At 39.5% G+C, this 12,336-nt stretch overlaps 1 protein-coding gene across 1 annotated transcript; it reads left to right on the forward strand.

The window, feature by feature from the left end:
• The first annotated feature begins 6,385 nt into the window (after positions 1 to 6,385).
• Positions 6,386 to 9,530, forward strand: LOC149115055 (uncharacterized). The gene is made up of 2 exons (XM_089285834.1): positions 6,386 to 7,568; positions 8,139 to 9,530. The coding sequence occupies exon 2, from the start codon at positions 8,232 to 8,234 to the stop codon at positions 8,658 to 8,660; it is 429 nt and encodes a 142-aa protein (XP_089141960.1). The 5' UTR covers positions 6,386 to 7,568; positions 8,139 to 8,231; the 3' UTR covers positions 8,661 to 9,530.
• The last annotated feature ends 2,806 nt before the right edge of the window (positions 9,531 to 12,336 follow it).

The raw sequence follows: 12,336 nt of genomic DNA on the forward strand, positions 1-12,336 counted from the left end.
CAAACAACACTTCTGTGAAGTTTTGGCTTGAAACGAAGCTATTTGAAGGCACTAGCTTATAGTTGCATAGAGATTAGCAATTGACCCTGGGTGACTACTGGTATAGCCTGAAAAATAATTTGCAACAAAAAGGCAGTGAAAATTGGTTGTTGTAATTATCCTGCCATTTGTCATTTATTCCAAAACCCTACTTCCGAAATAGAGCCATTTTATGGCAGTTGAGGATGAAAGGCAATAGAGACCAAATAAAAACTATCCAGCTATTGGTGCACCGGTTTTAAAAAGTTTCACTCTTACAGTCGCTGCGGGTTGTGGACTCGAGGCTTCTTCAAGTCTCTACAAGTTAAACATTCTTTTAAATCTCTTGAAACCAAAATATCACATCCACAACTCTTCCTTAACAATTAATAGATAACTGGGCAAAAATAGGACATCACTGTCCAAAGATACCGTTCGTTATTCGAATGAGAGAGTCGGAGAGCAATTTGTGCCTTTTTTATCTGGTGCGTTCTTGAATAAGAAGGTATCTCAATTAGGAAAACGCCTGCTGAAACAAGACACCACTCCAGTTAATGGAATAGATTTTTCGTTGACTCATATGAAATATTAACGGTTTTTGAGGATAGAAGATCTGATCTGTATTTTTTGAAAAAAAAAGCATTAGAAAGCATTCACTTATCTTGCTCACGAGATATTTTGGTTTCATGATTTTTTTGAATCATGTTTTTTTAAAGAACCTTTCAGATGACGACTCGCTACAAATGTTATCATCATCTAGTTCGCTTTATCCCATGGGGAACATAAGGCGTCCACAGATGCCTTCAACCTTTGCCTTTTTATCGGCGGCCGCGTCATTCATTTATTCCGCGTCATTCGTTCAGCACCATGTTTTTGAACACTGGTTAAACTATCCCTATTCCCTTGATAGTCTCGTCTTAATTTTGTATTTTCACGTCCTAATGCTAATGTACTATCTCGCAGTATTTAAATTTCTGCTACCTGTATGTCACCTCAGTCCGAAGATGATATAGAATTATATCGAAATAATACAAGTATACATCAACGATTCCTTGCTTTTGTGGCCTGTATTATAGACACAATGTATTTACTCGGTATCACATTTATTCTCTATCTCTTAAAACTATCAGCAGGTAATGGATTTTGTTTAAGTTTAGATGTATGTTTTTAGCATTCCAGTCCTTGTGTATTCGAGTTTTGTAGTGTTTCTAGTCATATGTAGTCTTTGTTTATTTTCATTCAATTTTACAATGTTCTACTTTGCTTTACAATATAGAAAGGACCCTGCGCGCGCTCTGATTGTTCAAAAACCCATGTTTTATCAGAGTATAAAACATTGAAAACGCGTGTTCTATTGTTTTTCGCCACATTACCTCCATATCATAAAGCAAATGAAGAAGCCTAAGCCGTGTAGTACACTGTGATAAAACACTCCGGACGTTTGAGAACACTCGAAAAACGTAGAAAACACTCCGGCGCCTGCGGCTCGTGTTTTCTACATTTCCGTCGTGTTCTCAAACGCCCGTCGTGTTTTATCACAGTGTAATGCAAATTTATTCAGTCCCACAGGATGAAAGAAAGCTGTCAAAACTGTATCTCACCTCAAGTTTCCTTACTTACGCATATCTTAAGTCAATTTATTCACACCACCAATAGACACTATTGAAAACTTAGACATTAAGTGAGAGCAATAAACATAAGAAGTCTCAACAAGTCGATTAAGCGCCGTTCCATTTTTAGGTGGATCCACAGCCAAAAGGCTCAATTTATATTTCATCAGGAAACCTACAGCACTAAGCTTTCCGTAGACACTTGGTCCGCTGAGTGGGGAGGCAAAGATTTTTTCAGTCACGGTGCATCAAACAGCAAGGTAGTAATGATACTTTTAAACCCAAAACTTGATTGTAAAATAGAAAAGTGTATTTCCGACAAAAATGGAAAATATATCATTGTGGGCATATCGGTCAATGATTCGCATTTAATTTTAGCCAACATCTATACAATCCAAATTTTTTAAATCCCTGCACCGCCAGCTGCAAGACTTTTCACAGGAAAATGTTATTATCGGAGGTGACTTTAATTGTGCTTTGTCAGACAAAGACAAAAAGGTGGAAATGCGGTCGCCAAGAAAGCGTTTAAAATTAAGGAAATCGAAGAGTTGTGTACATCTTACCGACTTGGTCGATATCTGGCGCCGCTTAAACCCTCTTCTCGAATCGTACACATGGAGAAAGAAGTCTCACAAGAAACAGTGTAGATTAGATTTCTGTAATTTAGATGCGACGTGTAAATTTTTTCATGTGCCCGAAACGGATTTGACTCTGCAATTTCGTTGCACCTTCAGGCCAGATTTAGAAAGCAACCGACCGAGGCCCAGGTTTCTGGAAATTTAATAATTCTCCACTTGAAGATGACAACTTTGTTAACGTCCCACGTAAAAACATAGATTTGTACAAAGTCAAATATGAAAACGTTGACGATAAAGATTGAAATGGGATCTTATAAAAAGGGAGATAAGGGGTTTCACAGTAAAATATGCCAAGACGAAAGCAAAAACACGTAAAAACGAAGAACTGACACTCCAAAATAAAATACTTGCGCTTTAACTAAGTCTGGAAAGAAGTCCTAACAACAACCATGCCAAAAACGAGCTACTCAAAGCAAAATTACGTTTGCAAAAAATCATGCACTTCATGCATGATCAAGACAAAAGGCGCGATCCTCAGGAGCAAGGTAAAATGGTATGAAGAAGGTGAACGTAACACGAGATATTTTTACAGCTTAGAGAACAGTGCCCAAACCAAAAAAGCCATTGACAATCTGAAAATAACCGATAAAACGTACATTTATGATCAATACACCAAATGCAAATATGGCGGACCGCTCGGTTGGCGCCCGGCACGAGTCGCATGAAAACGAGGCTAGTCAGGCTTTGATGTTTGTTTTGACACTGCTTCTCCGGAAAAGTCTTGCTTCGTCGTCGATCTGGTCTGTTTTTGTTTCACCCTCCCTATAGTTGTTGTGTTCCTGAATGCCACCAGAAGGAATTGAAATCTTCCACAGCAGAGAACGTGGTTTTTTTTTTTAACGTTTCCGCGGTCGCCTCTCAGGGAAAACAGACGAAGGAAAGTAGTTCACGATCGCCGAAGAAACTGTTGAAGTTTGTTCGTTCAGTCTGGAGGATCTTAGAAAATGTGTAAGCGACCGCATTTAGTTCCAAGTCGTTCTCATTTGGCTCAAAGCATTCACTGGATACAACGATGGGGGCAGCTGAAGTTCATTCGCTTGGTTATTACACCGTAGTATTTGTTTCGTGCGATTCCGTGCGAGTGGACGCGAAGTCAAATTCTTCCTTTGAGACAGAGAATGTTTTTCAAGAGGAGCTTTTCTTTACTTTGGGGAAGGTACTGGCCATGTAAATCGTGTTGGAACACCACTAGATACCACATAAACTCGTCATTTAAAAACGGGCATTTAAACGATTTTTCTAAGATCTTCGAATGTGAAATGTAGCGAACAAACGTTAGTTCCTTGGGCGATCGTGAACTCCTTACCTTCGTCTCAACGAATTGCATTGATCCACTATTTTCCCTAAGCTTAAGAGGCGAACGGTGGAAAATTTATATCCCTTCTCGTGGCGTTCTGAAACACAGCAGCTCGTAGCCACAGCTAATAAAACAGACCAGATCGACGACGAAGCAAGACTTTTCTGGGGAAACATTGTCAAAACAAAACATCAAAGCCTGACTAGCCTGGCTTTCATGCGACTCGTCCAGGGCGCCGACCAAGTGGTCCGCCATATTTGCATTCGGTGTATTCCCCATCCTAGCCGAGCAAAAACAGTTCTACGAATCAATCTATCAATCCAAAGAAAGTGACGAAGACATCCCCCAGGGGGGTAACTTCCTTAAAGCCGAATTGGTAACACCTTTGTCACTCGAAGATCAAAAACTATGTGATGGGCCAATTACAAATGCCCAATGTCTAAACGCAGTAAAGGATTTCAAAAATGCAAAACTCCAGGTACAGACGGTTTCTCAGCTGAATTCTACTAATTTTTCTGGCCCGAGCTGCGAACCGAACTGTTAGCAAGTTTCCACTTCGCCGTTTAGTCTGGCTCTCTGTCGATCGATCAACGGCGTGGGACAATCTCTCTTATCCCCAAAAACAATAAAGACAAATCCATAGTTGAAAATACTTGCCAAAGTTATTGCCAAAAGAATATACAAAAACCTTGTCCAAAATCATCAATTTCGATCAAATCGGATATGTAGAAGGCCGCTATATAGGCGAAAACATCAGATTGACTCAAGATGTCATGTTTTTCGCTAAAAGCTTTAATATGCCAGGAATTGCAATTCTTTGGGATTTTCGAAAAGCTTTTGACACAATAAAATGGAACTATTTATTATCCACGCTTAGACTCTTCAGTTTTAGCCCAGATATTCAAAGATGGATGGAAGTCATCTACCACAATGTATCCAGCAGGCAGGCAGCTGTGTCCTAAACAATGGTCACGCTTCACTTTTTTTCAATTGCATCGAGGTGTCAGGCAAGGATGCCCCTTATCGGGCCTTCTTTTTGTACTTGGTATTGAGTTTTTCGCTAGGGCTTTGAAAAGCAACAATGACATCAAAGGCATTGCCGTTGGCGGATGGGAAAATGTCACCCAATTCGCCGATGATATAACGTTGTTTGTTAGCGACCATCAGTCTGCTATCAACCTTTTGAAGCTTCTACGTGAATTTAAACATTTACCCTCGATCCTTGGCAGAATCAAAATAGTGAAAACTCTAGGTTCGTCGAAGCTATAAACACTATATAGCTATATACACCTCTGTGCTCGAGATCTCCGATTCTTACGTCAAAGAAATAAACAAACTAACTTTCAATTTTATATGGGAAGGAAAACCGGCCAAAATAAAAAGAAAGACCATAATAAGTGACATAAGTCAAGGAGGGTTGAAAATGATGGATTTTGAAATCATGAATAAAGCGCTGAAAATTGCTTGGATCAAGCGAATCACCGAACAAGTCCACCCAGCATGGAAAATAATACCAGAGTTCGCCGCTGCCAAATATGCCGGTCAGATCTTTTCTAACAGAATGTCAGTACGATTTCAAACATCTCAGCCTCGACAACCTTCCACCTTTTTACCACACGTTACTTAAGTATTGGCAAGAATACAACGCTGACAAAGTTTCGGAAGACTACTGTATTCAAAACAAAATCATCTGGAATAATAGTTGCATCCTGATCAGAGATCGGCCAGTTTTTTTCACACCATTAGACAACACCTTCCTCTCACTGGACGAGCTCACTCGCAAAGTAAACATCAATATTCCGTTTTCACTGCACTATGGCCTGATCGTTGCCATTCCTACAGAATGGAAGAAAATATTAAATCAAAACAACTTGCGCCAAAACGCCCCTCTTGAAGACCTTCCGTCGACCGGCGTAGCCTACGCTACACTTCCAAGTAACAACGTAAGTCCACCGACATCAGAGAATAGAATTCTAAGTTACGGTTTCTCCAAAGAAAGCATCCACAAAGTGTACTCGTTGCCTTTCTTAATAACCAAAGACTCGAAAATAATTTCCTTCCAGTTTAAAATAATACACCACATTTTACCTTCCAAATCCAGCCTTTTTCAAGCTGGCATTACTGAAAGCGACATTTGTTCCTTATGCGCCACTGAAAAACAAACCATAAACCACCTACTGTACCACTTTATTGTATCCAAGGCTTTCTGGGATAGATTCACCAACTGGTAGTACCAGAAATTTAAACAAGTGGCCATTTTGACTGAATCTAACGTCCTATACGGTTGGCCCAATAACATCAAAAATAAAGAGGCACATAATGTCACTCCTCTTATTGCAAAATTCCATATCTTCTCGACAAGTTCATGAGATGGCAACTTATGTTTTGAAGGCTTTCTTCTTCGCCTCCAAGACAAACTTAATATTTTAAAGCAAAGCTATACCACCCAAAGAAAGCTACATAAATTCTTGAACATCTGGGGAAAATTACTATAAATTTCACTCCGCTTCGTCCTTTTACTCTCTCTTACTGTAACTCTTTTCTGTAAGCCAGCCGTAGTCTTGTTCGTAGCTTTTAATTTTATTGCATAATAAAACATAATGATAATTGCTACCATAATATAAATAGTGTAAGTAAAGTATATAAGTGGTGCAGGCTTATATTTGTAGTACATCTCTTTGTAAGTAATGTAAACAGTGTAGTATTATTGTGTAAACATTGTAAGTAGTTTACATGTAAGCTCTGTAAACTGTGTGAGAAGTGTTTAAATTAAAAAAAAACAAACAAACAAACAAACAAACAAATCGAAATAGTTATTCGACTGAGTTGATTAAAGAAAGCGTCATCGTAACTTTGCTGAATATTTCTACTGTATTCACATATTTTCATATTTTATTTTTGTGGAGGCGCGGTGGCCTCATGGTTAGTCCGGATCGAGCGGTCCGGGTTCGAGCCCTGGCCGGGGACATGGTGTTGTGTTCTTGGGCAAGACGCTTTACTCTCAAGTGACCAGTCAGTCCGGAGCTTATCCCGGTTTCTATAACATGAAGCGCCTAGGAGTATTTCTACTCCCCCCTGGATGGGATGCTAGTCCATCGCCGGGTTAACCTCAGCATGAGGTTCGCCGGTACCCATTTATACTCCTCGGTGGAGAGAGGCACTGTGAGAATAAAATGTCTTCCCCAAGAACACAACACAATGTCCCCGAGCAGGGCTCGAACCGAGACCGCTCAATCAAGAGATGAGCGCACTAGCCATGAGGCAAACGCACCTCGCACGTCTCAAATACTTTGACTCACTCTAAAATAAAATTCATCTCTTCGCGCCGCCGTCCTCTTTATCTTTACACAACGTTGGTCTCCTTTATCGATGTCTCCCTGGGAGAAATGGTCAAACAAAGAGTGGTCAGTGTCATCCGAGATACAAGTTGTGAAGTTGTATTCGCGCCGGTGTGGCATGTGGGCAAAAGCGCCAAAAGTGCAAATTTGTCCCAAGACTTTTGCCTATGATTTTAGACCGACGGAAAATAACTACGGGAAATAAGACACATAAAACATCAGACAAACTTAACAGCTTTATGCGTCTGGAGGAAGCCAGACTTTTGAAAATAGACGCATTGTTCGTTTAAGACATAATTCGTCTAGGTAAATACGAAACTCATAAACCAAACGAACTTATCTGCGGACTTGTTAACAAGCTCAACTTTTTAAATTTGACAAAAAAAAAAAAAAAAAAAAAAACGCGCCAAAGTTTTTTTTTTTTTTATCATCACTTAATGTTAGACACGTTGTATTTCTTATTCGTCTTCCTGGTTGAATACGTCCATCTTTGACAACATTGTACATTCTTTTGTATTCCCATAAGCCTGCTCTTTGGTGTACGGACGGGACTCAAGAGACTACAGAGGAGTACTGGATCGACCCTGAGAGGAATGGAAACCTTTAAAGGTCTTCTGTGACATGACAACCGACGGAGATAAGTTGTGGTGATGATATAAAACAAATGGTAAAATCTATGATTTGAACAATTTGAAAACTGCTGAGGGACACCCAGTAATAGGGATTTTAAGTAACCACCACGGCAATGGCGAGGACGACGTCGATTGAAAAAAAAATTTTTTTAGTTTACCCAAGAATCTCGCGGTACTCTTAGTTCATTTACTTTGCTTATAACTGTCAAAATTATCACGAAATCGAATCTGAGACACAGCGATAAATTTAAGATGAAAATTTAAAAAAAAATTGCCGCGTAGCTCACGTTCTCCACACAACGCAGGATTTGGTCATTTAACGTTGTTGTTTTGCAGAGGACTGCAAAGAAATGTACCGGGAATTATAACGCACATGCACAGCCTTTCTTTAGCGACGTTGCCGTTGCCCTCGTGGTTTTCTTAAACTTCCTAACATTTCAACGTCAGTCAATGAACGTCGTGTAAAAAAATAAATTCAATATTGATGTTCTTTGTTTCCGTTAGCAGAGTACTGGTTTTGTCCAGCTGGTTGTCAGAGTTTAATTTGATCACATGATGAACGCTTAACTCTACCTGACCTTAACATGAACTTAACCTGATTTCAGGAGGCTGGCTTCTTGTCTCTAATGTCGTGATTGACTGCTCATCTTCTCGACCGATCCTCATACAAAGGAATTACCAGATACCATAGCAACAAGATGTTTCTCTCAAAAAGCGCCATGAAAGAGTTCAGAACACACGTGCCTTTCACTCAACTGAGATTTCACTGCAGTAAACAACAGGGACGTACGTTCCACGTGACCACGGTCACTAACAGCTCTGGTGAAGCTGCGGTCCAGCACTTCAGCAGTCCGGCAGATGTCCAGCCAGACGCCTGTGGCTTGTTTGTTAGAATGGAAAACGACAAATCGAGATCAGCAGGAGATTGCGGTAGGTGGGGATTTGATAATGCGTATCAGGTTGGCAAATGGGGACACCATAAAGACCAAGAACGGTTGTACGACCACGCTGCTTTTGTTGAATATTCCTATCACTGGCTGCTGGTTCTTGGTGGCTCAAGATGGCAATGTGATGACTACCTAGTTGGAGTGTCTCCTGAGGATTTCTGGAGAGTGTTTGTTCGTTAAGACCTATGTAAACTTATTGCCTAGATGGCGCCCATACCTAGATAGATAGATTGCTATGGGGTCGTTTATACTAAAACTAAATATCTGTAGACTATGACTACAAAATCTACAATAGCAAAAACCACAATAAAAATCTAAAAACAAAGTATATACAAACTCTTCAAATCTAAAACTATAAGTTGATGGAGTTATCACCTTAGGTCCGGTAATCTCTGCTTAAATACCGACCTAATTGAGAATATATGTTAATGTAACAGTATTTGATAAAAAGCGCTTCACTTTTCAGTCAGTCACTAGATTTCCACAAAAGTTTGTAAAGGATGTTCTACGTGAGTTTGTTTAGTACTGTCCAAGCTGAATTTTACCCGTCCACCCTAAAACGCTCGAAAGCGCTGATACGCTAAGAGAAAACACTGCAACAGTCATTTTCTAATCAGATGTGACGTCAGCGTTTTTGAAAGCGTCAGCATTTTTCGCTTCTCGGGCAAATATTTGTTTTATGAACATAAAATTTCCGCGGGGCGACTATTAACCAATAGTTCCTCGACAGAAACACTCTATTGTTTAAATAGAAATCTCGAGCTTATAATCTAATTGTTTAATATAAATGTAGAAGATAGGTGACAATACATAAGTGTGGTCCACAGGGCATGAGAAAGATAACCATTTACAGCTCTCTGTCCCCTAAGGCGCCCCCTCCTCCACTTTTAAAACAAGGCTACCAACAATTCCAGAAACTTCTTTACTTGTTATCTCGGCCCCATGCACTCTATTCCGCCATAGCTTCAAGCACAAAAAGACTGTTTTTTTGGCTGTCAACGCTTATTCCCCAACACTTTTAGATATCTGTTCATTAGCCTCAAGCCCGGGGGGTGGGGGGGGGGGGGGTACTCCCTTATATGGGCTATATAGGTATGTGCGGCCCCAAAGGGTATGGCTTTTCAGCTGTTTTGGTCATAAATAGGATATCAATTTTAGTTCAGTTTGGCCATTTTGGTCATAAATAGGGTGTGGTTTTTGCACTCTAGCCTTGATATGGGTATGTTTTTAAAAAGAAGCCACTTTTTCGTCATTATCGAAAAGAAAATCAACAAAAGCCCTTCACAAATTACGTTTACGGTAATTTAACATTGGTCTGAACTAGGGAACGTATTATAACGCAGTCTGAAACAGGGCTTTGATTTAAGGGGTTAGGTCATAAATAGCGCTGGGTTTCGAATTTTTGGTCAGGTCATAAATAGGGTAGAGAATATCGCAGATTTTGGACATAAATAGGGTCAGGGTTTTGGGAAGCGGGCCGCACACCCCCACCCGATTTTTCTGGGAGTAAACCCCCCCGGGGCCTCAAGTAACCAACGATATTCCTTTAGCAGAAATAGACATATTGATCTACTAAAAGATAAAACCTTTCGGATAAATGAAGTTGTAAGTTATTGTGAATGAATATACATAAAAAATATATTCACATACGGAGTACTTACAAAAAAGGCGATATTTCTTCCAACTACTCAAGTGTTAAAAATGCGCTTCCTAAGAATTTTACGGATTCTGGACAATTCCGCCTTTGCTTTTAGAAACAACACTGAGCGTTTTTGGACGAGCCTGGCCTGACCAGTCTCAAGCTTAAGGCCTTTCTTATATCGAGAAACCTTGCCCTTCTCTCCCGAGCCATTTTTCACTAAATCTTGGTATACTTCTTAGCCGTTCTCTGAAAAAAAAAAAACAAACAAAAAAAAAAAACGACAACATGAAATGACCAAATTTACATAGTCTGAAAAAGGTGAGCCACAACTTTATATTTCGAATTTAACTCCGTCTCATACATTCAGATTTGAGATAGCTCTGACGGTAATAGACAAATTGAATAACACTGGTGTATCCCGAGATTTGGAGGTTTTATAATTCAATTTTCAACCGACGTTGTCCTCGACGTGGTTGCTTAAACTCCCTGAAAGGCCTATAAAGGGTAAAGGTAAAGTCTACATACAAGCTTTAAGTGCCCCATCAGGCCACCCTATCCTGGTGTCTGTAGCATAACCATTTATACACCTGGGTTGAGAGAGGCACTGTGAGAGTAAAGTGTCTTGCCCAAGAACACAACACAATGTCCCCGGCCAGGGCTCGAACCTGGACCGCTCGATTCGGAGTCGAGCGCAATAACCATAAGGCTACCGCGTCTCTCACTTAAAAGGACTCTATGGGGGATAAATATCCTTACTCTTTATCCTTTCTTGTCTTGTTTAGATACATCAAACACATGCAACAACAACAAAAACAACAACAACAACAAATTACACATTCAATTTAGAGTAAGTGCTCAGTATTTCGTTTTGCTGCAGATATAACCATACACAGCAATGTTTTGCAGTGTGAGTGATCCTATAACCTGTACTGAAGCATTTGTACCTCAGATAAAATAGCGATGAGCGTTTCGGGGTTGAAATTACACTGACATTAGATGTTGGTTACGCCATGAATCGTTACAGCACCACAAATGCATATAGGGTATTTTTTTAAAAAGGCTATGATTGCAAACAAGCAAACAATTGAACAACAAGAATCACATAAAGAGGTTAAAAAAAAAAAAAAAAAAAAAAAAAAAAAAAAAAAAATCAAATCAAATCAAATAAATAAATATATGAAAAATAAAAAATCTGTATTAACCCAAGGGTGCTGCAGCTAGACTAGCGAAAGTAAAAATATTCACTCATGCCATTAAATGGAGAACATGTTACTTGCAATTAACGTCAAAAACCATGACAACATTTGAGCGAGCACATATATATTCCCCTTCTTGCAGCATACGAGTGATAAGACAATGAGCACGTACCATAGAAGTTGTTCAAATGAAATATATAAAATGAAAAACTAAAAATGTCAAAAAAATAAACAAATAAATAAATGTTTCTGATGGGTGCTAGTGCTCATTCCACTTGCTTGAGTTCGACCATTGGAAAAAGACAAAGATACCTTATATCTTGCAAGGCTCGCATGTTCTTCCAGAGAGAATAATAGCGGAAAAAATTGCGCGGCATCTTTCAGATATATTCACATATCCGAAAAGTAGCGCGCAATGTTCTCTTGAGCGTGGTTTGTTACACAAAGACGTTTTATTCGTGCTTTTTGTTTTGTTATTTCAGCGAAGAAAAGGCGCCTCGCTTGAGAAAAACTTGAACCTAAAGTAGCGGAAGAGTCGCCAAATTTATGTCTAGAATTTTTAATAACAACTTCCTAGTAATTGCGAAATAATTACGGTGTGTAACGCGTCTGGGCGAATCACGTACGAGAAAAAGGTATTCGAACAAGAATATTGCGCGAAATTGTATCTTAGTCAATGTTTGTTTTGGAAGAGCGAATCGCAGAACAAAGAAAAAGGTCTAGGAGGCGAAGGAAGCAACAAGACACCCAACGCCTTCACAACCTCGTTACAAGAATGAATAGTTGAATGTAGTAAATAAAGTCTAGTTTACAAACAATAAATGCTACTGCAGTTAAACTAGTTTGAATAATTACTTGACAAGCCATTCGTAACCAACCAAATGGAAACAGGATGTTGTTTGAAATTAAAGGATTCTTGAGTCACGACTTCGGCGCTAAAACGTTCAGACAAGGCTACTGTGTTTTCTTTTTTCCTTTCCTGTAAAATGCCAAAACCGAGGGCGAGAAAGTCGAGATC

This window comes from Orbicella faveolata, unplaced genomic scaffold, assembly GCF_042242905.1.
Source record: "Orbicella faveolata isolate gen_17 unplaced genomic scaffold, um_ofav_v1 contig_13, whole genome shotgun sequence".
Classification (NCBI taxonomy): Eukaryota; Metazoa; Cnidaria; class Anthozoa; order Scleractinia; family Merulinidae; genus Orbicella; species Orbicella faveolata.